This window comes from Jaculus jaculus, chromosome 7 (assembly GCF_020740685.1).
Source record: "Jaculus jaculus isolate mJacJac1 chromosome 7, mJacJac1.mat.Y.cur, whole genome shotgun sequence".
NCBI classification, from domain to species: Eukaryota; Metazoa; Chordata; class Mammalia; order Rodentia; family Dipodidae; genus Jaculus; species Jaculus jaculus.
Window position 1 is genome coordinate 91,352,332 of NC_059108.1, and position 22,945 is coordinate 91,375,276.

The 22,945-nt window shown below is 43.0% G+C and overlaps 1 protein-coding gene and 1 non-coding gene across 11 annotated transcripts in view; one reads left to right on the forward strand and one right to left on the reverse strand.

Annotated features, from left to right (window-relative positions):
* Nucleotides 1-22,945, forward strand: part of Mia2 (MIA SH3 domain ER export factor 2) — a 124,542-nt gene that overhangs the window by 19,339 nt on the left and 82,258 nt on the right. For 6 of the 10 annotated variants that reach the window (XM_045154259.1, XM_045154256.1, XM_045154260.1 and 3 more), the window contains one exon: nucleotides 12,073-12,198. In XM_045154259.1, coding sequence (XP_045010194.1) covers nucleotides 12,073-12,198 — 126 coding nt within the window. Of the gene's footprint in view, nucleotides 1-6,849; nucleotides 6,995-8,144; nucleotides 8,205-8,768; nucleotides 8,862-12,072; nucleotides 12,199-22,945 lie in introns of those variants that run through there. The other 4 variants (XM_045154264.1, XM_045154266.1, XM_045154263.1 and 1 more) reach the window with 3 other exon arrangements.
* On the reverse strand, nucleotides 21,931-22,036 carry LOC123462512. Its single transcript, XR_006638327.1, has one exon. It is a non-coding gene; the product is annotated as a U6 spliceosomal RNA (small nuclear RNA).

Sequence of the window (22,945 nt, forward strand, 5' to 3'; positions counted from 1 at the left end):
CTTTAAAAAAGTTGAATAATGTTTTTCTTCTGTTTAAAATTTTTTTAGCTGGGAGTGGTGGCACATGCCTTGAATTCCAGCATGGGGAGGCTGAGGTAGGAGGATCAGTGTGAGTTTGAGGACAGTTTGAGACTACCTAGTGAATTCCAGGTCAGCCTGGGCTAGAGTGAGACCCTACCTAAAAAAAAATTTAAAAAGTATTTATTTATTTATTTATTTATTTATTTGAGAGAGAGAGAGAGATTGAGAGAGAGAGAGAGAGAGAGAGAGAGAGAGAGAGAGAGAGAGAGAGAGAATGGGCATGCCAGGTCCTCTAGTAACTGCAAACAAACTCCAAATGCATATGCCACGATATGTATCTGGCTAATGTGGGACCTGGAGAATTGAACTTGGGTCCTTAGGCTTCTCAGGCGAGCGCCTTAACCACCAAGCCATCTCTCCAGCCTGCATGTGTATAGTTTAAATGTTATTTTAAAAATATTTTATGAAGCCGGGCTTGGTGGCACACACCTTTAATCCCAGCACTCGGGAGGCAGAGGTAGGAGGATCGCCATGAGTTCAAGGCCACTCTGAGACTACAGAGTTAATCCCAGGTCAGCCTGGATCAGAGTGAGACCCTACCTTGAAAAACCAAAAAAAAAAAAAAAAAAGATATAGATTTTATGAGAGAGAGAGAGAGAGAGAGGGACACATAGCGAGAAAGAGAATGGGATGGGCACACCGGGGGCTCCAGCTGCGGCAAAAGAATTCCAGATGCATGTATCAACTTGTGCATCTGGTGCATCTGGCTTACATGGGTCCTGGGAAATTGAACCTGGGTCCTTTGGCTTTGCAGGCAAGTGTTGTAACTGCTAAACCATTTCTTCAGCACTACCCCCGCCCCCCGCCTGCCACCACTTTTGAGGTAGGGCTCACTCTAGCCCAGGCTGACCTGGAATTCACTGTGTAGTCTCAGAGTGGCCTCATACTCATGGCGATCCTCCTACCTCTGCCTCCTGAGTGCTGGGATTAAAGGCAGGCACCACTACTCCTGGCTGCTCTTTTACTTTTATGTTTTTTTGTTTTGTTTTGTTTTGGTGTTGGGCAAATAAATTAGATTAGGGTTACTTATAGGATCCTGGGTGACAGGTTATTTACAGAAGCATGGGAAAGTTACCAGTGGATATACCACTAATAAAAATGTCTCTCTTGGAGCTGGGTGTGGTGGCGCACGCCTGTAATCCCAGCACTCTGGAGGCAGAAGTAGGAGGATTGCCGTGAGTTCGAGGCCACCCTGAGACTCCATAGTGAATTTCAGGTCAGCCTGGGCTAGTGTGAGACCCTACTCGAGAAACAACAACAACAAAAAAGGCTCTCTTGAGATGGAGAAATGGCTCAGTGGCTAGGGCACTTGCCTGCAAAGCCCAGCAACCTTGGTTTGATTCCCCAGTGCCCACGTAAAGCCAGATGCACAGTGGCGCATGCACCTGGACTTTGTTTGCAGCAGCTGGAGGTCCTGGTGAGCCCATTCTCTCTGTCTCTCTTCTCTCTTCTCTCTGCTTGCAAATAAATAAATACTTAAAAAAATATCTTCCCCTCAGCAGCCATTAACTACTTAGAACTTCTCATGGATGGGTGAGGCCTTGTGTGCCCCTTACTCTAAATATCCTTAAATTATTTATTTGTTTGCAAGATAGATGGGGGGGGGTTGGGTTTGAGAAAAGCTGGGTGTGGTGATGCACACCTTTAATCCCAGCACTTGGGAAGCAGAGGTAGGAGGGGTGCTGTGAGTTCAAGGCCAGCCTGAGACTACACAGTGAGTTCCAAGTCAGTCTGGGCTAGATTGAGACCCTACCCTGAAACAACCCCCCAAAAAAATGGGGGGCAGAGAGAATGGGTGTACCAGAGCCTCCAGTGCCATTTTGTGCATCTGGATTTATGTGGGTACTGGGGAATTGAACCCAAGTTGTTAGGCTTCACAGGCAAGTACCTTAATCACTAAGCTATATTTCCAACCCTTTATTTAATCAAGCTGAATCTAAAATACTAAATTGTGTTCATATCCCATATTCTCATTTATAATAAATCCTATCACTGGATGTGTTGGCACACCTTCAGGAAACAGAGGCTTGAGTGTTGTAAGTTTGAGGCTAGGTGGGTTATATAGTGAGTTCCAGGCCAGCCTGTATTATATAACAAGATTGTATAAATAAGATGTTGTACACAGCAGGATCCAGCTGCTGTAATATCTGGCACATAAGAGACCTTCTGCAAACTCATCTGCTGCTATTATCAAAATCATTGAGGAAGCAGTTTCATCTTTTCATTTATGCTGTAAGATGATGCTTTAAAGTGGTTGAATGATGTAGATAAGAAAAACAGTAATTATAACACAGTGATATACTAGCCACAGGATGCTATTGATATCTACAGGGAGAGCTGCCTAGTAGATTGGGAGAGGAAGGTAGAGAAGGTGGCAAGAGGAGCCTCACAAAGTAGCCCAGAGGATCATACTAATCCTGAAAGGAAAGTGAATTAGCCAAAGAAAGAAAGGGTGGGCATTCTGTAGAGGAGATAACATTTTTAACATGATAGCAGTGAGAGAGAACATGGCATTTTGAAAAACTAAAAGCAACTCAGCCTGATTAAATGTGGTGAGACTGAAGATATATCTAGGGATCAAATCAAGAATAGCTCTGCATGTTATAATAGGGAATTTAACTTTGTTCTAATTTTTTTTTTTTGAGGTAGGGTCTTGCTCTAGTCCAGACTGACCTGGAATTCACTATATGGTCCCAGGGAGGCCTTGAATTCATGGTGATCTTCCTACCTCTGCCTCTTGAGTGCTGGGATTAAAGGCATGTGCCACCATACCCAGCTTGTCCTAATTTTTAAAGGTGGCAAATATTCAGATTAAAAAAATACCATCCTTCAAAGGAGAAAGTGTGTGTGGGGGGGGGGAGGGAATTATTTTTTTGTAATCATGGAAAGTGCTAATAAAAATTTTTTTAAAAATACCATCCAGGGCTGGAGAGATGGCTTGGCAGTTAAGGCGCTTGCCTGCAAAGCCAAAGGACCTCAGTTGATTCCTCAGGATCCACGATGCATAGGGTGGCACATGCGTCTGGAGTTTTGTTTGCAGTGGCTGGAGGCCCTGACACATTCACCCTCTCTCATTCTCTTTCTCTCTCAAATTAAAAAAACCAAACAAAACATCTAGATGAGGCAAAATATTCTGTGAGTTGTATTTAGTTCCCTAACCACATTTCAAACCTGTAGCTAAACATCTGGTGGTGGGTGTTGTTTTATTTTTTATTTTTTTTATTATTTTCCATCCAAGCACTCTTGACACTGAGGTAGGAGGGTCTACATGAGTTTGAAGCCAGCCTGGAGCTACAGAGTGAGTTCTAGGTCAGCTTGGGCTAGAATGAGACCCTGCCTCAATAAAACCAAAAACCAAAAAATAACTTCAGCATCACGTTGGGTGTAGTAGTGTACACCTTTAATCCCAGCATTATCATGAGTCTGAGGCCCACCTGGGACTACATAGTGAATACAAGGTCCTGGGCTAGAGTAAGAGCCTACCTTGGAAAAAAACAAAAACAAAAACAAAAACAAAACCCTTCAGTAGCAGAAGCTGAGACTAGATCAAGCTCCTGGTCAAAGTGGGCTTATACACTTTGTTAAAGAAAATTACTGTTGGGCTAGGAATGCAGCTCAGTGTTAGAGTCTGGCATATACAAGGCCCTGGGTTTATTTTCTCAAGCACTGTGAAAAAAAATTCTGAATCAGGGGCTAGAGAGATGGCTTAGTGGTTAAGTGCTTGCCTGTGAAGCCTAAGGACCCTGGTTAAAAGGCTTGATTCCCCAGGACACTTGTAAACCAGATGCACAAGGTGGCATATGCATCTGGAGTTCGTTTGCAGTGGCTGGAGGCCCTGGTACATCCATTCTCTCTCTCTCTCTCTCTCTCTCTCTCTCTCTCTGCCTCTCTGTCTGTCACTCTCAAATAAATAAAATAAACAAAAAAATTTTTAAAAAATGAATCATTTGTCAATATTTCAAACATGCTTTTTTTTTGTTTTGTTTTGTTTTTTTTGTTTTTCAAGGTAGGGTCTCACTCTAGCTCAGGCTGACCTGGTATTCACTAGGGAGCCCCAGGGTGGCCTCGAACTCACAGCCATCCTCCTACCTCTGCCTCCTGAGTGCTGGGATTAAAGGCGTGTGCCGCCATGCCCGGCTCTCAAACATGCTTTTATTTAAACATTCTGTATTATCTTGAAAAACTAGAAGAGCTGGGCGTGAGTTCCAGGTCAGCCTGAGCTAGAGCGAGACCCTACCTCAAAAAAAAAACCCAAAAAACTAGAAGATATAGTTCAGTCTTGCATTCTTTTTTCTCAGGCTGGACTGAAACTCACAGTGATCCTCCTATCTCAGCCTCCTCCTGAGTGCTAGGATTAAAAATTGTGTGCCACCACCCCTGGCTTCTATTTTTTTTGTAATTTTTTATTTTTGAGGTAGGGTCTCGCTCTAGCCCAGGCTGACCTGGAATTCACTATGTAGTCTCAGGATGGCCTTAAACTCACAGTGATCCTCCTACCTCTGCCTCCCGAGTGCTGGAATTAAAAGCATGTGCCACCACTCTCAGCTCTGCAAAATATATTCATATATATATATATATATATATATATATATATATATTTTGTTTTGTTTTGTTTTTATTTTTTATTTATTTATTTGAGAGCGACAGACACACACAGAAAGAGGCAGAGAGAGAGAGAGAGAGAGAGAGAGAGAGAGAGAATGGGCACGCCAGGGCCTCCAGCCACTGCAAACAAACTCCAGATGCATGCGCCCCCTTGTGCAGCTGGCTAATGTGGGTCCTGGAGAATCGAGCCTCGAACCGGGGTCCTTAGGCTTCACAGGCAAGCGCTTAACCTCTAAGCCATCTCTCCAGCCCTCTTTAATATATTTTTTAAGATTTTATTTTTATTTATTTATTAGAGACACTGGGGGGGGGTGGAGAATGGGCATGCCAGGGCCTTTAGTCACTGCAAACGAATTCCAGCTGCATGTGCCACCATGTGTATCTGGCTTATGTGGGAACTTGAGAATTGAACCTGGGTCCTTAGGCTTCACAGGCAAGTGCCTTAACTGCTAAGCCATCTCTCCAGCCCAATATACTTATTTATTTATTTACGTATGTATGTATGTATGTATGTATGTATTTATTTGGCAGAGAAAGAGGGAGGAAGGGAGGGAGGGAGGGAGAGAGAGAGAGAATGGGTGTGCCAGAGCCTCCAGCCAATGAAAACAAACTCCAGACATGTGTGCCCCCTTGTGCATCTGGCTAATGTGAGTCCTGGGGAATCAAACCTGGGTCTTTGGCTTTGCTGGCAAGTGCCTTAACTGCTAAGCCATCCCTTCAGCCCTGTAAAATATTTTTAAAAGTATTTACTTATTTATTTATTAATGGGAGTGAGAGAGAGAGAGGGAGGGAGGGAGGGATGGAGAGAGAGAGAGAGATAATGGGTGTGCCAGGGCCCCCAGCCACTGTAAATAACTCCAGAAGCATGTGCTACCTTGTGCATCTGGCTTACATGGGTCCTGGGGAATCGAACCAAAGTCCTTTGGCTTTGCAGGCAAACATCTTAATCACTAAGCCATCTCTCCAGCCCTGTAAAACATTATTTATTTATTTGAGAGGGCAAAAGAGACAGGGCACACTAGGGCCTCTAGCCCTTCCAAATGAACTCCAGACACATGTACCACCTTGTGCATCTGGCTTACATGAGTACTGAGGAATGGAACCTGGGTCCTTAGGCTTTGTAGGCAAGTGCCTTAACTGCTGAGCCATTTCTACAGCACTGCAAATTATTTTTATTTACTCATCTGGGAAGAGAGACAGAATAGCAGAGCAGAGGAAGGGGGACAGAGGGGAGATGCACACACTAGGGCCTCTTGCCACTGCAAATGAACTTCAGATATATGTGCCACTTTGTGCATCTGGCTTTATGTGGGTACCGGGGAGTGGAATCTATGTCATTAGGCTTTGTGCTCAAGTGCCTTTAATTGCTGAGCCATCTCTCTAGCCCAGCACTACTTTTTAGCTACTTTATTTTATAAGTGAGGAATCTTTTGGAGTTCTAATATAGATAGATAGATAGATAGATAGATAGATAGATAGATAGATAGATATATACACTCTTCACTAAACCACTTCATTTATAGGCACAGTAAACCCAGGAAATGACCCAGCTTGCTGAGCAGGTATCTCCTGATTCAATATGTTCTGAGAATAGCTCTTGCATCACTAATATGAAGAATGACAATGTGGCTCAACAATTTTGTTTGACTTCCTTCCAAAAGACTAGATCTTATAGGCTGTGACTTTACCTATTTAATTAAGTGGGAGTAATTAATATTCACAGTCTTGCCATAGGGCCCTTCTTAGGGGAAATCAGCTTCTAGAGTGTGGACATTTTTCTAGTCAGTATGTGTCTAATGTTCTAGAAGAATGATTTCTAGTAGCTGTTACGAGCAAATAGCATTTTATCCATTTTCTTTAAAGCAGGTACTGATAAAACAGTTGAATGTGGTGTCTACTTATGGAGAACCATTTTTGAATATGTGCTCTATGTGACTAAAACCTTCAATTTGGTGTTTAAGTAATTAACAAATTTAAGATTTTTCTGTCCAATTGTGAATTTTAACGTTAGAGATGTGTATGATATTTATGAAAATATATACAGGCATATGTGCACATACATATTTAATAAGTTCTGATGTCCATGAAATTGGATTATGGGTTGGTAGTCACAACTCCACCTGCAGCACCCCTTTACCACACAAGTGTCAAAACAGGCTCAGGGTCAGTGTGGAAACAGAGTGCAGGAGGTATTACAATCTGAAATCTTTCTCAAGGATATGAAGTGCTCAGTAGAACTTTACTTACTGATTAGGGTATTTTGACATGAACTTGCTAAGAAATGGAATTGAAAGATCTAGAAGAAGAGGTAAGTTTGTGTTCATCGAGGGTACAGAAGAAACTAGGTTTGAGATTTGCAGTGCTTCTTAAGGTTTACTGTTTTTGCTAATGAGAAAAATCTTTGCTATGGGAATCTGTGCTTATTTTTTCTTCTTTTTATAATTTCACTTCGCCTGTCCCTTTTCTGGTTTTAGTCTTTAGAATGAAAATTATTGCAAACTGAAAAGAGTCACAGACTAACATAGATAGGGGTGCAAAGGCACTTCTTTTCTAGTCTTTTTGGAAGCCTTATATGATTCTGAAGTCCCCTGAAGATGTCCAGAAGCATTGAAGGGGTTTTCTGAGTGATACAGTGTTCTAATTGAGGCCTAGTCTTTGAAATTCTAAAGAGAAAATTTGAACAATCTAATTTCCATATACACGGTCCAACAGGGATGAAAGTTGTGTAACACCTTACCTTAAAAAATGGAGAGTTATTAAGCAATTTCTGCTACTCTCTGCTAGTGGCAGTTCCTGAAACTCCCTTAGGGTGATGTGGCAGACAGCAATGTGAGTTCCGACACACTAGGCCTTGTTTTGGTTCTAAAAATCACGCGCTGTGACCTTGGACATTTAAGATTTGTTTTTGTGTGCGTGGCATAGAAGTAGTGTTGCCAAAAGAGGTTACACTTAAGGAGACGTGGAAAGGTTTTAAGTTTTGTTTACCAGGTTTTCTTGGGTGATTTGCTGAGGAAGACGTAGTTGCTTCTTTTTGAGTTGCTTCTCTGAAGACTTTGAGTTAGAAGGCGGGATTTGGTGAGAATGATTTTGTTAGGGACAAAAGACGTTTCAGTTACTGCTTACACCTTAGGTCATCTTGAATCGTCTCCCAGGGTACTTTATGCAGGGCCTAAATTCAGAGAGCAAGCTGCTACTTTTAGCTTCTCCTGGGGAGGCGCCGAGCGGAGCCAGGGTCCACTGGGGTTTGATTTTGGCACCTAGGGTACCTGGGAGCGGCCAGGTGACAGGTAAGCGGGGAGCGCACCCCGCACCCTCTGCGGGGCACAAGGACGGCCGACGGCGTGTCCCGGCCCGGACAGCAGAGGTTACACTCTGACCAGACCCAGCTGACCCGAGACGCGGTCGTGTCCGAAGTCCGCACTCGGCTGGCAGGGCGCACGGGCACATGCCCTGCAAGCCGCACTCAGCCCGCGATGACGGCCGAGGCCGGGATCCCGGGGCCCGAGGGCTCCTCCGCGGTACGACCCGTCGGGGCTGAGGCGGGGTGCGGGCGCCGGCGCCGAGGGAGAGCGCGGCGGCGCTGGAGGGGCGCTTTCCCCGCGGGGGACTGCGCCGGGGCCTGGGGGAAGCCTGGCCACCGCCGCGGGCACCGGAGCGGGGAAGCTGGCTCTTCCGCGGCGCCGCGCCCAGCGGGCGGCGAGCCGGGCGGGAGGGGCCCGCTAGGTAGAGCACCGGCCCCTTTAAGAGAGCGAGCGGGCAGGACACGTCTGCGGAGCCGGCGCAGCGCGGCGCGGCGCGGCCCGGCGGCGGCGGGGGGACGTTCCGGCGGTCCGGCCTCCCGCCCGTCCCCCGCGCGGCCCGGAGAGACCTTCCGGGAGAGGCGTGGGCAGCGCGCGGCGGGTTCGGGGGACGGGCGGCGGGGCGCCGGCCAGCGGGGGCCGCGGGGCCGCCCGGCGCGCCGCGAGAGGCGTCAGCTCCCCCCGCGGCCGCTCCGCAGTGGTCCGCGCCGCCGCCCGGCCGCCCGCGTTCCCGACCGAACGCCGCGGTGTCCAGGTGGCCTGGTGTGGCGGGGCGACCGCTGCCCGGGCAACCGCGCGCCGGCGTGGGCGCCATGGACAGGGCCCGGGGAGGCGCCGCGCTGGGACTGGGCGCTGGTCCTGGACGAGCTGCGCCGGGTGAGTCCGCGCTCGGGCGGGCCGCGGGGCCGGGGAGGGCCGGGGCCGGGGGTCGGCGCGGCCGAACAGCCCCTCACCTGCAGCCCTGTCCGGCCCGGCCCGGGCAGTGGCAAGGCTCCCGCGCGCGGCGCCGGGGCTGCTGCTCGGGACCCCGGAGGTCAGAAGGGCAAAAAAAGCATTTGCCCCGTGGACTTTGCAAGAGGGGCAGCAGATATGTCCCGGTCACCCCCGGGAATTTATTTCCAGTATTTATTTTGAGCAGGGGTCAGTGACACGTGATTCTTCCGACTGCGAGAAACTTGGATTGTTTTTAGTGATGAAACTTCTTGTCTTATCAAGAAAAAAACACCATGGTTTGGGCTAGAGTTGGATTTCTAATTCTGTAGTTTCTTTCAATCAAGAATGCCCTTTTGAGATGCTGTGCCACAGGGTTCCATGCTTCCTGTTAATGTAAAATGTCATTATGTGAACTCTAGAGATAGTAAACTCCCACTGTTCCAAATGTATTTTTTCTTCTGTTTCTTTATAACCAAGTGGCAGAGATTTTTCTCAGATGTTTTGTAGGTGTTTTTGTTGAAATGGTAGATCATAGCTGTGATTTCAAAAATTGCATTATACTTTATTTTAATGATTTTTTTTTTTCCGAGGTAGAGTTTCACTCTAGCCCAGGCCGACCTAGAATTCACTGTGTACTCTTAACCTGGCCTTGAACTCACCGCTGTCCTCCTACCTCTGCCTCCCCCTGGGCTACGTTACATTTTTTAAAAAGACCATTTTAATTATGGAGCAAGTTATGGTTTTCTTCTAGGTATGTGAATTTAAAAATATTGTTGCCATGCCATTCACTTGTTTGATCAACCATAGTGTAGTTCGTGCATCCAGGACAGCTCTGGAGATAGATCATTGACCTTATAGAGAGTGTTAGTCATTAGCTTCATACTGTCTGTTAAGAGAGAGAAGGCAATACATTAGTACAAAGTAGAAACGAGTGAAATACTTTCAGGAGCACACGCACAAGCAAGGGGTGGGAGAGATCACGTTTTCTTGAGTGGTCAGGAAAGTCTTTCCAGGCTGAGCAAGTAGCTTTAAGTAGAGGCATGAAAGCATCATGGTATGTGCAAGAAATGATGAGTTATGTTACTTGAAGTATAAAGTGGGCTCAGGGTGTGATGTGCAGTGATGCTTACTGGAGGCAAGTAGGGTGCCAAGTGCTTTTGTAGGGTGCTGAACAGCTGCTGAAGGCCTTTCAGTGGTTAGACTTGGTGTAGATAGGTTTCCCAGACAGTAGTATGTAGATTAGATGTCAGGGAAACAGAACTCAAAACAGGCAAGGGAGAAATGACAGCAGTTAAGGGTGGAGAAGCTGGTCCTGAATGGGGAAGTATTTAGGAAGTAAGAGCTAAAAATATGTAGGACTTTAATAACTAGCTGGAGAGAGAGGGTAAAAGCAGATAGAATCTAGATTATGTCTAGTTTTCTGTTTATGGCATTTTGGTTTCTCATTGAGATGGGGTTTATAGGAAGAGAAGCATATTGTGGAAGAGAGTTTCAGGTTGAACATATTTTCCATTACGAAAACCAACAATTATCAGTACTTGATTTTTATGACTCCCAAGACATGAAGAGTGGCTGTCAGATTTTGCAGTGAAAACTTTAAAACACTTAAAAAATTATTTATTTATTACTGGGCATGGTGGTACACACCTTTAATCCCAGCACTCTGGAGGCTGAGGTAGGAGGATTGCTGTGAGTTTGAAGCCAGCCTGAGGCCAATTCCAGATCAGCCTGGGCTAGAGCAAGACCTATGTATATGTGCATGCATGTGTGTATCTATGTTGTACATGTGTATATGTGGGTGCACATGTATGTCTGTAAGCCAGAGGACAATCTCCAGTGCTGTTTCTTTTTTTAAATCAAAATCAGTTTTATTATATATGTAAACAATTCTTTTGACATAGAATGATCATTCCTGTTAATTTGTGTCATAGTCACTTTGAATACCATTAGCAGCTTCTAACATTTTTCTGTTTCTTCAAATCTAAGTTTTTATTTATTTATTTTTTCTTTTCACAATTTTTATAAACATTTTCCATAATTCTAAAAAATACTCCATGGTAATACCCTCCCTCCCCCTCTTCAGTGCTGTTTCTTTAGATTAGATAGCATCCACCTTTTTGAGACAGCATTTCTTTTTTTTTTTTTTTTTTTTTTTGGTTTTTCGAGGTAGGGTCTCACTCTGGTCCAGGCTGACCTGGAATTAACTCTGTCATCTCAGGGTGACCTTGACCTCATGGCAGTCCTCCTACCTCTGCCTCCCGAGTGCTGGGATTAAAGGCGCGTGCCACCATGCCCGGCGAGACAGCATTTCTTATTACCTTAGAGCTCATGAAGTAAGTTAGACTGGTTGATTATTGAGCCACAGAGATCACCTGTTTCTGCCCCCCCCCAGTGTATTCTGACATTTTTTTGTATGCATATGTGATGTACATGCATGTATGTATGCACACTCATATAGTTGTGAGTGCTTGTGTGGCTGATAGGTGTCTTCCTCCAGGTTTCCCTTTCTTTACCTCCTGAATGCTGGGAGTACAGGTGGGTTACTCTGCTCAGCTAGCACTTATGTGGCTTCTGGGGATCCAGACTCTTATCCTCATGCTGGCATGGTAAATAGTTGACATGAACCATCTCCCTGGCCCCCACTCTGTCATTTTCCATGGATCCTGGGACTCGAACTCAGGTTCTGTGCTTTCACGGCAAGCAGTTTACCCACAGAACTATCCCTTCATCTCTTGAACTATTTTCTTTTTTTCTTTGTCTCTTCCTTCCTTCCTTCTTTCTCCCTCCTCCTTTTCAGTTTTGAAATACAGCTTTGAAATAGGGAGCTATTTCTGCCAACCTGGCTTTCCTTTATCGATCTGCAGGTCTGTTTTCCCCTACAGATAACAGCTAAACTGGTTGAAATCAAGGAACGAGCACCTGAACTCAGGTCACACAGCTTCTTTCTTTGGCTTTCTCCTTGTTCCCTTGCCCTTGAAAGCTCATGAATCTCGCATTGCACCATACTGCTGCTGTTCAACACCTAGTGGGAGTAGTCAGGGTTGCAGCCCCATGAAAAGGATATTCATAGGGTTGCTCTTACACACTTATACCAATGTTTGTATCAACACCATTGACATGTATGTTTACGGGTTATTTTTTCTTTGTCTTGAAGGTGGTGGCAGTGCTGCCTGAAGACATGAGATCAGGCCTGAGTCCCAGTGTTTTCTCATGGGAGTTGGTGACATGTGTAGTTGGACTTCTTGCTGTCCTCTTGTTTTTGTGGAGAGGTTATCGATCGGTAAGTAACCAATGCATACTAAGAGAAAGTTCATTCTTTCTGTAGAGTGAACAGGTAATTTGGTGAAACATATTTGTTATCTTAAGGAAGCAGGTTTCAGTTTTGTGGGTTTTTTTTACTCATGTTAATGTATGGCTATTGGAAACTGAATATTGATTCAAAGGCATTTTTTTTTGTGTAAATTTAAAAGTTTCTTTTAGAGGTATTCTATACTAATACCTAAAACCTACCCTTATTTCTTCTTCTCTTTCATTTTTTTTTTTTCTATACCTTTTGGACTGTGCTTTGTTTTTAACACTCTACTAAACATTTGTGAATGTGTCACCCAATTAGAAATAAAAAACAGTGACTGTCACTGATATTCAGGCGATCCTCCCTTAGTACTTCCTTTGCCACTCTGTGTCAGAGGGAACTCTGTTCTGGATTCTGTGTTGGTTAATCTCATGTCTAAACATTTTGGGGAACAGGGATCCACGTGTTAAAAGTATGTAACATTACTTGGTATCATGCCATATAACATCTTTTGTATATTTTTTGAACTTATCTTAAAATTCATCCATAGTTTTGAGTTTGTGCTTTTTCCTGTTTATTATTTCTTTTTTAAGATTTTTTAAAAATTTTTTTTACTTATTTGAGAGAGAAAGAGAGAGAGAAACAGAGAGGAACAGAGAGAGGGAGAGGGAGAGAATGGATATACCAGGGCCTCCAGCCACTGCAAATGAACTCTAAACACATGCTCCATCTTGTACATCTAGCTTACATGGGTCCTGGGGGAATGGGACCTGGGTCCTTTGGCTTTGCAGGCAAGTACCTTAACCAGTAATCCATCTCTTCAGCCTCCTGTTTATTATTTTTTATTTGCACTTTTCTCTCTCTCTCTCTCTCTCTCTCTCTCTCTCTCTCTCTCTCTCTCTGTGTGTGTATGTATGTATGTATGTATGTATGTATGTATGTATGGACATGACAGGGTTTCTTGCCACTGCAGATAACCATCCAGCTTTATGTGGGTGGTTGGGAAATTGAACCTGGGCCTGCAGGCTTTGGAAGACAGCACCTTCAACTGCTGAGCTATCTTCTCAGCCCCTCTGTATTTTTGGGGGGTGGGATGGGGTAGGTGAATGGGTGGGCAGTTTCATGTAGCCCAGGCTTACCTCAGACTTGTTATGTAGCCAAGGATGATCCTGAACTCCTGATCTAAGTGCTAGGATTCCAGGTATCTACCACCACCATGCCTGGCTTTATCTTGAATCAGGATATGTGTATTCTATTTTGATTGCTTTAGAATATTATGTTATAAAATGTATAATAGTTTTCAGTATATGTTATGGCCTTGAATATTTGAGTTGATGCTATTCTGTAGACCTTTTCTATTATGAACACTATTACTGTGTATGTTTCCTTTGTATATTTGTGGGAATTTCTCTTGGGCGTATACCTAGATTTTAGGACATGTAGATGTTCTACGTTAAAAGGTAATGCCGGGACTGGAGAGATAGTTAAGTGGTTACAGGCACTTGCTTGCAAAGCCTGATGGCCTGGGTTTGATTCTCCAGTACTCATGTAAAGCCAGATTCACAAAGTGGTGCATGTATCTTGAGTTTTTTTTTTTTGTTTGTTTGTTTGTTTTTTTCAGCGGCAGGTCCTGGTGTTTTCTCTCTGTGTCTGCCTTTTTCTTTCTGTCTCAAAAGAATGGTGGGAGGGGTGGAGGAATGGCTCAGTGGTTAAAATTGCTTGCTTGCAAAGCTGGCTCACCCAGGTTCCATTTTTCAGTACACACGTAAAGCCAGTTGCACAAAGTGGTGCATACATCTGGGGTTTGTTGGCAGTGGCAAGAGGTCCTAGAGCACCTATACACATTCTTTTTTTCTGATTACCACCCCCCCCAAAAAAAAAGAGAAGAAAATTCCAGTTTTCTTTGCAATTATATTAATGTACATCCCCACAAGCAATATATAGCAAGGGACATAGAGGTTCACTTAATCCACATGGAGACTCTTGACTTTTGACATTTGAATGGGTATGACGTAGTCTTTAACATGGCTTGATTTGAAGTTCTTGATCATGTATCTCCAGTAAATATATTAGCCATGTGTAGTTTTTCTTCTTAGAAATCTTCATCTAGATGGACAGTTTTCTCTTGAGTAGTTTGTTGTTTTCTTCGTTGTTTGAAGGAGTTCTTAGTATATATATTTTTTCTTTTTTTTTTTTCTGAGGTAGGGTCTCACTCTAGCTCACGCTGACCTGGAATTCACTATGGAGTCTCAGGATGGCCTCGAACTCACGACGATCCTCCTACCTCTGCCTCCTGAGTGCTGGAATTAAAGGCGTGTGCCACCATGCCCGGCTCTTAGTATATTTTTGATGTTACCTTTGTTACTTATGTATAGTGTAAATGTTCCAGGGCTGGAGAGATAGCTTAGTGGGGAAGAGCATTGGATGTGCAAGCATGAGGACCTGAATTTAATTCTAGGCACCTATTTACTACTAGGCTGTGTATGTCTCCAACTCCAGGGGGCCTGTATACCTGTAACCCTCAGGGGATAGAGACGGGAGGATTTCAGGGGCTTACTGGTCAGCCAGATCAGCAAAAGTGGAGATTTACTCTTTCCTTAGGCCTCTGTAGAAGAGGTGTCTGCATAGACATGTGGTTAGAACACATACACTCATACATGCCACACACACCAAAAAGTAATTTTAAAAATAAAGTCCCAATATGAAGTCTTCCTCCCTCTCTCTTTCTCTCTGTTTTTTTTTTTTTTTTTTTTTTTTTTTTTTTTTTGTTTGTTTTGTTTTTGACCTAGGGTCTTGCTCTAGCTCAGACTGACCTGGAATTCACTATGTAGTCTCAGGGTGGCCTGGGACTCATGACAATTCTCCTACCTCTGCCTCCTGAGTGCTGGGATTAAAGGTGTGTGCCACTGTGCCTTTTAAGCTTTATCCCAGAGATGCAGGGATGGTTCAATATATGCAAATCTATAAATGTAATACATTATATAAATGGGTTGAAGGACAAAAATCACATGATCATCTCATTGGACGCAGAGAAAGCATTTGACAAAATCCAACATCCCTTCATGATACAAGTCCTACAGAGACTGGGAATAAAAGGAACATATCTCAATATAATAAAGGCTATTTATGACAAGCCTATAGCCAACATATTACTAATGGGGAAAAACTGGAAGCTTTCCCACTAAAATCAGGAACAAGACAAGGGTGTCCACTATCCCCACTTTTATTTAATATAGTGCTGGAAGTTTTAGCCATAGTAATAAGGTAAGAGACACACATAAAAGGGATACAAATTGGAAAGGAAGAGACCAAGTTATCATTATTTGCAGATGACATGATTCTATATATAAAGGACCCTAAAGACTCTACTAGCAAACTGTTAGAGCTGATCAAAACCTACAGCCATGTAGCAGGATACAAAATAAATACACAGAAGTCAGTAGCCTTCATATATGCTAACAACAAACACACAGAGGATGAAATCAGAGAATCACTCCCATTCACAATTGCATCAAAAAAAAAAAAAAGTACCTTGGAATAAGCCTAATGAAGGAAGTAAAGAATCTCTACAATGAAAACTTTAAAACACTCATGCGAGAAATTGCAGAAGACAGTAGAAAGTAGAGAAACATCCCTTGTTCCTGGATTGGAAGAATCAATATTGTGAAAATGGCAATCTTACCTAAAGCAATCTACACATTTAATGCAATCCCTATCAAAATTCCAAAGGCATTCTTCATGGAAATAGAAAAAACAATCCAAAAATTCATTTGGAATCACAAAAATCCTCGAATATCTAAAATAATACTGAGCAAGAAAAATGAGGCTGGTGGTATCACCATACCTGATTTTAACCTATACTACAGAGCCATAGTAACAAAAACAGTGTGGTACTGGCACAAAAACAGACATGTAGATCAGTGGAACAGAATAGAGGACCCAGATGTAAGCCCAAGTAGCTACAGCTACCTGATATTCGATAAAAATGCCAAAAATACTCATTGGAGAAAAAATAGCCTCTTCAGCAAATAGTGTTGGGAAAACTGGATATATATCTGCAGAAGGATGAAAATAGATTCTTCTCTCTTGCCATGCACAAGAATTAAGTCCAAATGGATTAAAGACCTTAACATCAGACCGGAAACTCTGAAACTGCTAGAGGAAAAAGTAGGGGAAACCCTTCAACATATTGCTCTTGGCAAAGACTTTCTGAATACAACCCCAGTTGCTCAGGCAATAAAACCACAGATTAATCATTGGGACCTCATGAAATTACAAAGATTTTGCACTTCAAAGGACACAGTGAAAAAAGCAGAGAGGCAACCTACAGAATGGGATTAATATCTAGGATATACAAAGAACTCAAAAAGTTAAATAATAAGGAATCAAACAAGCCAATCAAAAAATGGTCTATGGGGCTGGAGAGATGGCTTAGCGGTTAAGCGCTTGCCTGTGAAGCCTAAGGACCCCGGTTCGAGGCTCGGTTCCCCAGGTCCCACGTTAGCCAGATGCACAAGGGGGCGCACGCGTCTGGAGTTCGTTTGCAGAGGCTGGAAGCCCTGGCGCGCCCATTCTCTCTCCCTCTATCTGTCTTTCTCTCTGTGTCTGTCACTCTCAAATAAATAAATAAATAAATAAAAAAGGTCTATGGAGCAAAATAGAGCATTCTCAAAGGAAGAAATACGAATGGCATATAAACATCTAAAAAAATGTTTTATATCACTAGTCATCAGGGAAATGCAGATTAAACTACATTGAGATTCCATCTCACTCCCGTCAGATTGGCCACCATCATGAAAACAAATGATCATAAATGTTGGCAGGGGTGTGGAAAAAGAGGAACCCTTCTACACTGCTGGTGGGAATGCAATCTGGTCCAGCCATTGTGGAAAACAGTGTGGAGGTTCCTAAAACAGCTAAAGATTGATCTACCATATGACCCAGCTATAGAACTCCTAGGCATATATCCAAAGGACTCATCTCATTTCCTTAGAAGTACGTGCTCAACCATGTTTATTGCTGCTCAATTTACAATAGCTGGGAAATGGAACCAGCCTAGATGTCCCTCAACTGATGAGTGGATAATGAAGATGTGGCACATTTATACAATGGAGTTCTACTCAGCGGTAGAGAAAAATGAAGTTTTGAAATTTGCAGGAAAATGGATGGACCTGGAAAGGATTATACTAAGTGAGGTAACCCAGGCCCAGAAAGCCAAGTGCCAACATGTTCTCCCTCATATGTGGATCCTAGGTACAGATGATTGGGCTTCTGTGTGAGAAGGAAAATACTTAGTAGCAGAGCCCAGTAAGTTAAAAAGGAGACATAAAGGGAAGAGAAAGGAAGGGAGGAGGATACTTAATAGGTTGCTATTGTATATATGTAAGTACAATGATTGAGATGGGGAGGTAATATGATGGAGAATGGAATTTCAAAGGGGAAAGTATAAGGGGGGAGGGAGGGAATTACCATGGGATATTTTTTTTTTATAATCATGGAAAATGTTAATAAAAATTTAAAAATTAAAAAAAATTAAAAAAATAAAAATTAAAAAAAAATAAAGTCCCAATATGAAATCTTCCTCCCTCTCTCTTTCTCTCTGTTTTTTTTTTTTGTTGTTGTTGTTTTTTACCTAGGGTCTTGCTCTAGCTCAGGCTGACCTGGAATTCACTATGTAGTCTCAGGGTGGCCTGGAACTCATGACAATTCTCCTACCTGTGCCTCCTGAGTGCTGGGATTTAAGGTGTGTGCCACTGTGCCTGGATAATTTATTTACTTGTAAGCAGAGAGAGCGAGAGGGAGGGCACTCCAGGGCCTCCCACTGTTGGAATAAACTCCAGATGCATGTACCACTTTTTGCTTCTGGCTTTACTTGGATACTGGGGAATCAAACAAAGTTGAGTCTTAGGCAAGCTCCTTAACCACTGAGCCATCTCTCTAGCCCCTGAAATATCTTTTAATTTCCTTAGAATGTTTTCTGGTGAACAAAATTTCTTAGTTTTTATATCTTTGCTTTTAACACTGAAGTCGTTGCTCCATCTTGAGTTAATTTTTTGGGGGTCTATTAGAGGATAGTGATACAGTATAATTTTTTTCCTCAGTAAATAACTGTTTTTTTCACTCTATCTCTACTCCTCTTCTGTGTCACATATCAGAATTCCACATACATGTGGGCTCTTCTGTATGGTTTATTCAATTGATCATCATTGAAAGCAGATACATGCCTGTTATTCTATTTTTGTTAGGTCAAGCTTGCTAATGGACTCATTGTAGTGCTCATTGGTTACATTTTTTGTTTCTTCCATTTACATGATTGATTTATTACTTTCTATTTTTCTATCATTTCTTGCTTTACATATGTTGTAGGGTCGTACATGTTTAAAACTTTGTCAGAGGCTAATGACCTGTAACTCTAGCGATGCTGTTATTTTAAGGCCTTTTAAATTTTATGCCAATATAGTCATGCCAGTTTTGTGCTGAGTAATAATGGATACTTTTTTTCATCCTTGTACTTTGCAGCCTTTCGATAGTGCCTAACTGATACATATTTTGTGTACTTTTGTTTTTGTGGTGGTACTAGGAATCATACCTTTGCTTTGTGCATGCTAGACAAATAAGTGTTCACTACTCAGCTATATCCCCAGCTGTATACTTGTTTTTCCATCTAATCCAATACTTTTTGGTTTTTACTGTTGAGTGTACTCTATATACACACATTGTAGTTATTTGACTAGTTTTGTATTTGGAGAGATAGAAAAAGAGAGAGCAAGCCAGTGAGCCAGGGAGAGAGAGAATATGAATGGGTATGCCAGGGCCTCTCACCACTGCAAACAAACTCTAGACATGTGCTACTTTGTGCATCTGGGTTTACATGGGCACTGGGGAATTGAAATCATAGTGGCAGGCTTTGCTTGCAAGCACCTTTAACCGCTGAGTCATCTCTCCAGCCCATTGTTCTGCTCTTTTATGTTTCTCTAAAATTCTTTTTAGCTGGGTGTGGTGGCACGTGCTTTTAATCCCAGCTCTTGGGAGGCAGAGGTAGGAGTTTGCAGTGAGTTCGAGGCCATCCCGAGACTACATAGTGAATTCCAGATCAGTCTGGGCTAGAACAAGAGTCCCTTCTCAACCCCTCCCCTACATTTTTTTCCTTGTATTTGTAAGTAAACCCTTTTGCTAGAGAGATAACAATCTTAGCACCTTCTCATATCTGTTGTCTTCTGTTTCACTTTCTAGTCATCATGTTGATATCTAGTTTTTTTTTCTCAATTATTAAACATATATTTCCTTTATTTTTTAATTTTGGTTTTTTTCGAGGTAGGGTCTCATTCTAGTCCAGACTGAACTGGAATTTACTCTGTAGTCCTAGGCTGGTCTTGAACTCACAGCGATCTTCCTACCTCGGGCTCCTGAGTGCTGGGATCCCGTCCCATGTTTTTTCTTTTTCCTTTTAATAAGTTTTTAAAAATTTTATTTATTTATTTATTTTATTTGAGACAGACAGAAAGGGGTGGGGAGAGAGAGGGAATGAGAGTGGGTGTGCCAGGGCCTCTAGCCACTGCAAACAAACTCCAGATATATGCACTACTTTGTGTATCTGGCTTATGTGGGACCTGCAGAATTGAACCTGGTCCTTAAGCTTCACAGGCAAGCACCTTAACTGTTAAGCCATCTTTCTAGGCCAAGAGAATGATTTTTAAAATACCATTTTATTTAGATTTTACAAAGGAGTGTGTAAAGGGGAAGGTTGGGAGGTAAGGGGAGATAAAGTAGGGAAAAGAAATGTACACCATGTGGATCCCAAAAGCCCATGTTGTCCATATGTAGCTCAGGAGTCCATGTGACCAGACTGATCTGGGGAAGAAGCATGGAAAGAAAAAAAAAAGTTCAAGGAGCTCCTGCCATGTGGGGAGCTAAAGAACCCATGTGGAAGCTGGGCTTGGTGGCCCATGCCTTTAATCCCAGCACTCGGGAGGCAGAGGAGGAGGATTGCCGTGTGTTCCGGGCCACTTTGATACTACAGAGTGAGTTCCAGGTCAGCCTGTGCTAGAGTGAGACCCTACCTTGAAACAACAACAACAACAACAAAAAGGACTCGGGGAAATTAAGGACTGGGGGGCCAGTCCAGGCCCAGCCGAGGGAAAAAACCACACACAGCTGGAAGTTTTCAAGTGATAAGAGAGCCAGAGAGCTCTTTTTTTTTTTTAATTTATTTATTTGAGAGCGACAGACACAGAGAGAAAGACAGATAGAGGGGGAGAGAGATAATGGGCGCGCCAGGGCTTCCAGCCTCTGCAAACGAACTCCAGACGCGTGCGCCTCCTTGTGCATCTGGCTAACGTGGGACCTGGGGAACCGAGCCTTGAACCGGGGTCCTTAGGCTTCACAGGCAAGCGCTTAACCGCTAAGCCATCTCTCCAGCCCCAGAGAGCTCTTTTTAAGTATTTATTTATTGATTGATTGAGGTAGGGTTTCAGTGTAGCTCAGAGTAACCTGGAGTTCATGTTGAAGCCCCAGGCTGGCCTCAAACTCACAGTGGTCCTTCTACCTCAGCCTCCTCCTAAAAGCTGGGATTATAGATGTGAACTATCATGCCCAGATACAGATGTTTCTCTTGGGGCTAGAGAGATGGCTTAGCTGTTAAACGCTTGCCTATGAAGCCTAAGGACCCCAGTTAGAGACTGGATTCCCCAGGACCCATGTAAGCCAGATGCACAAGGGGGCACATGTGTCTGGAGTTTCTTTGCAGTGGCTGGAGGCCTTGGAGTGCCCATTCTCTCTCTCTGCCTTTTTCTCTCTCTGTCACTCTTAAATAAATAAAATAAAAACAAAAAATATAAAAAAAGATATTTCTCTTTATTGTTAACTTTTTCCTTTACCTCTTCTTTACCTTGAAGACAGTATTACCAAGATTTTGCTCACTCTTCACACATAATTCTTGCTGAATCTCCTGTATTTAATTCTCATCAGTTTGAACACGTCTTTAAGGCTTGTTTCTACTGTGTTAAAAACCTGAAGACTTTGAGTTCTTTTTAAAAAATATTTTATTTATTTATTGGGGAGAAAGAGAGAGGGGTGGGGAGAGAATGGGCATGCTAGGGCCTCCAGACACTGCAAACAAACTCCAGACACGTGTGCCACCTTGTGCATCTGGCTTATGTGGGTCCTGAGGAATTGAACCTGGGTCCTTTAGGCTTCGCAGGCAAGCACCTTAACTGCTAAGCCATCTCTCCAGTCCTATTTTGAGTTCTTCAGGATAGGCACACACGAACGTGCAAGACACACTTTTTTCTTTTTAAATATTTTATTTATGTGTTTGAGAAAGAGAGACAGAGAAAGAGAGAATGGGCATGCCAGGGCCTCCAGCCACTGTAAACAAATTCCAGATGCTTGTGCTACCTTGTGTATCTGATTTATGTGGGTCCTGGGGAGTCAAACCTGGGTCCTTATGCTTAGCAGGCCAGTGCCTTAACCACTAAGCTCAGCCCCTCACTTTTTCATTTTTTTAAAAATATGGAATGTGGGTTGGAGAGATGGCTTAGCGATTAAGGCACTGGCCTGCAAAGCCAGAGGATCTCAGTTTGACTCCCCAGGACCATGTAAGCCAGATACACAAAGTGGCGCATGCATTTGGAGTTCATTTGCAGTGGCTGGAGGCCCTGGTTTACCCATTCTCCCTCTCTTTTTCTCTCTCAAATAAATAAATAAAAATAAAAAGCATTAAAAAATATGGAATGCTTCACCAATTGTGTGTCATCCTTGTACGGAAGCCATGCTCATCTTCTGTGTATCATTCCAAGTATAATATATGTGATGCCAAAGGGAGCACACTTTTTTTTTTTTGTCTTTCTTTTTTTTTAATTTAAATTTTTGTTTTTTTTTAAAATTTTTATTTATTTATTTGAGAGTGACAGACACAGAGAGAAAGACAGATAGAGGGAGAGAGAGAGAATGGTCTCGTCAGGGTTTCTAGCCTCTGCAAACGAACTCCAGACACGTGCACCCCCTTGTGCATCTGGCTAATGTGGGACCTGGGGAACCGAGCCTCGAACCGGGGTCCTTAGGCTTCACAGGCAAGCGCTTAACCGCTAAGCCATCTCTCCAGCCCTTAATTTAAATTTTTGAGATACAGCATCTGACTATGTTGCTTAGACTGTCTGCTTACTGCTGGTACTGAACCAAAGTGATCCTTCTTGTATCTCAGCCATCCTAGTAGTTTGTACTGCATTTGTATCTTACCTCACTTTCTTGTTTATTTATTTATTTTATTTTTTTAATATTTTTATTGACAACTTCTATACTTATAGACAACAAACCATATTTCCCTCCCCTCCCCTCCCTTCCCCTAGCTTCTCCTTCATAGCTCTGCTCTCCATCATATCCCCTCCCTCTCTCCATTAGTCTTTTAAGTTGATGTCATCATCTTTTTCTCCTATTATGAGGGTCTTGTGTGGGTATTGCTAGGTACTGTGAGATCTGGGATATGAAGGCCAAATTCTGTCCGGACAGTTGTATGTAGGGAGTTTACCTCACCTTCTTAAAACAAGTCCTACTGCAGTAGTAATTTGTTTAGATGTTAGCATTCTGTCTAGAGTTCTGTCCTTACTTTAAACTCACTCTGTATCTTTTTTAAACATGTATTTATTTATTTTAATTTTTATTTATTTGGTTTTTCGAGGTAGGGTCTCACTCTAGCCCAGGCTGACCTGGAATTCACTATGGTGTCTCAGGGTGGCCT